This window comes from Chiloscyllium plagiosum, unplaced genomic scaffold (assembly GCF_004010195.1).
Source record: "Chiloscyllium plagiosum isolate BGI_BamShark_2017 unplaced genomic scaffold, ASM401019v2 scaf_2661, whole genome shotgun sequence".
Classification (NCBI taxonomy): Eukaryota; Metazoa; Chordata; class Chondrichthyes; order Orectolobiformes; family Hemiscylliidae; genus Chiloscyllium; species Chiloscyllium plagiosum.
In genome coordinates this window covers 15,795-18,237 of record NW_025213417.1, presented here as the reverse complement: position 1 = coordinate 18,237, position 2,443 = coordinate 15,795, and the positions used below count along the sequence as shown (strand labels likewise).

Here is a 2,443-nt window from a genome sequence, read left to right as displayed (position 1 = left end):
CATCAAACACTCCCAGGGACAGGGCCAGCCCGGGGTTAGATACAGAGTAAAGCTCCATCTACACTGTCCCCCATCAAACACTCCCAGGGACAGGGCCAGCCCGGGGTTAGATACAGAGTAAAGCTCCATCTACACTGTCCCCCATCAAACACTCCCAGGGACAGGGCCAGCCCGGGGTTAGATACAGAGTAAAGCTCCATCTACACTGTCCCCCATCAAACACTCCCAGGGACAGGGCCAGCCCGGGGTTAGATACAGAGTAAAGCTCCATCTACACTGTCCCCCATCAAACACTCCCAGGGACAGGGCCAGCCCGGGGTTAGATACAGGGTAGAGCTCCCTCTACACTGTCCCCCATCAAACACTCCCAGGGACAGGGCCAGCCCGGGGTTAGATACAGAGTAAAGCTCCATCTACACTGTCCCCCATCAAACACTCCCCCGGACAGGGACAGCACGGGGTTAGATACAGAGTAAAGCTCCCTATACACTGTCCCCCCCATCAAACACTCCCAGGACAGGGCCAGCCCGGGGTTAGATACAGAGTAGAGCTCCCTCTACACTGTCCCCCATCAAACACTCCCAGGGACAGGGCCAGCCCGGGGTTAGATACAGGGTAGAGCTCCCTGTGTTAACTGGCGGGGAGTGTTAGCTGTTAACCGGGTGTGAGTTGTGGCGATTGAACATTCCCGAGTGACTATGCTGAAGCGTGTTACCTTGTCCGAGGCCAGGATTTTGAAGGAGGCCATTACTTGTTCAGCAGTGTCTGTCTCAGCTGTCTCACGGGTCATGAAGTCAATGAAGGCCTGGAAGGTCACCACGCCGGTGTTGTTAGGATCGACCAGGGTCATAATCCGTGCAAACTCCACCTCACCCTGTGTGATGGTCAGCAAAGACAATATCAAAACCACAGCATCCACAGAATCGGTGTCAGGCGTCTTCGGGGAAAAACCTTGAGACTGGGGTTGGGAGCCAGAAGACAACATGGCTGCCCACTCCCCCAAAAACAACATGGCTACCCTCAACTACAGCCTACATGGCCGCCCACTCCCCCAAAAAACAACATGGCTACCCTCAACTACAGCCAACATGGCCGCCCACTCCCACAAGGCCAACATAGCCGATCATTTTCCCAAAACCAACATGGCTACCCTCAACTACAGCCATCATGGCCGCCTACTCCCACAAGGCCAACATAGCCGATCATTTTCCCAAAACCAACATGGCTACCCTCAACTACAGCCAACATGGCCGCCCACTCCCACAAGGCCAACATAGCCAATCATTTTCCCAAAACCAACATGGCTGCCCACGGCCCCAAAGCCAACATGGCTACCCTCAACTACAGCCATCATGGCCGCCCACTCCCACAAGGCCAACATAGCCGATCATTTTCCCAAAACCAACATGGCTACCCTCAACTACAGCCAACATGGCCGCCCACTCCCGCAAGCCAACATAACCAATCATTTTCCCAAAACCAACATGGCTGCCCACTGCTCCAAAGCCAACATGGCTACCCTCAACTACAGCCATCATGGCCGCCCACTCCCACAAGGCCAACATAGCCGATCATTTTCCCAAAACCAACATGGCTACCCTCAACTACAGCCAACATGGCCGCCCACCTCCACAAGGCCAACATAGCCAATCATTTTCCCAAAACCAACATGGCTGCCCACTGCCCCAAAACCAACATGGCTACCCTCAACTACAGACAACATGGCCGCCCACTCCCACAAGGCCAACATAGCCAATCATTTTCCCAAAACCAACATGGCTGCCCACTGCCCCAAAGCCAACATGGCCTCTGACTTCTCAAAACCAACATGGCCACCGAGTACTCCAAAACCAACATGGCCACCCCCCCCCCCCCCCCCCCCCCCTCAAACCAACATGGCACCCCATTCCCTAAAACTAACATGCCCACGCATTCTCCCAAGATCAATATGGCTGCCCACTCTGAGATGCGCGTATGAGAGACGGTCAGTGACATTTGGAGTGGCGAGGCTTTACCAGATCATAACCCATGGAGATGAGGCAGGCTCTGAAGTCATCTGGTTCCATCTTGCCATTCCGTTTCTAATTTGGATCCACCACGCAGAGATTGTGAGAGAGAAATGAGAGAGAGATTGTGAAGAGTAAATGTGCAGTCAGAGTTGGGTTTGTCCCTGACCCCTCAATCCACACTCAGAGCATGGCCACCAACCCATTCCCCCAAAACCAACATGGCTGGTTGGGGTGGATTGGCCATGCTAAATTGTCCCATAGTGCCCAGGGATGTGCAGGTTAGGGTGGATTGGCTATGCTAAATTGTCCCGTAGTGCCCAGGGATGTGCAGGTTAGGGTGGATTGGCCATGCTAAATTGTCCCATAGTGCCCATGGATGTGCAGGTTAGGGTGGGTTGGCCGTGCTAAATTGTCACATAGTGCCCAGGGATGTG

The 2,443-nt window shown here is 54.1% G+C and overlaps 1 protein-coding gene across 1 annotated transcript; it reads right to left on the bottom strand.

The window, feature by feature from the left end:
* Positions 1 to 572: 572 nt before the first annotated feature.
* LOC122547631 (alpha-actinin-3-like) lies at positions 573 to 2,118 on the bottom strand. Its single transcript, XM_043686235.1, has 2 exons — positions 2,016 to 2,118; positions 573 to 874 (listed from the first exon to the last, which is right to left on the bottom strand). Exons 1-2 carry the CDS (start codon positions 2,064 to 2,066, stop codon positions 605 to 607), a joined length of 321 nt encoding a protein of 106 aa, XP_043542170.1. The 5' UTR covers positions 2,067 to 2,118; the 3' UTR covers positions 573 to 604.
* Positions 2,119 to 2,443: the final 325 nt, after the last annotated feature.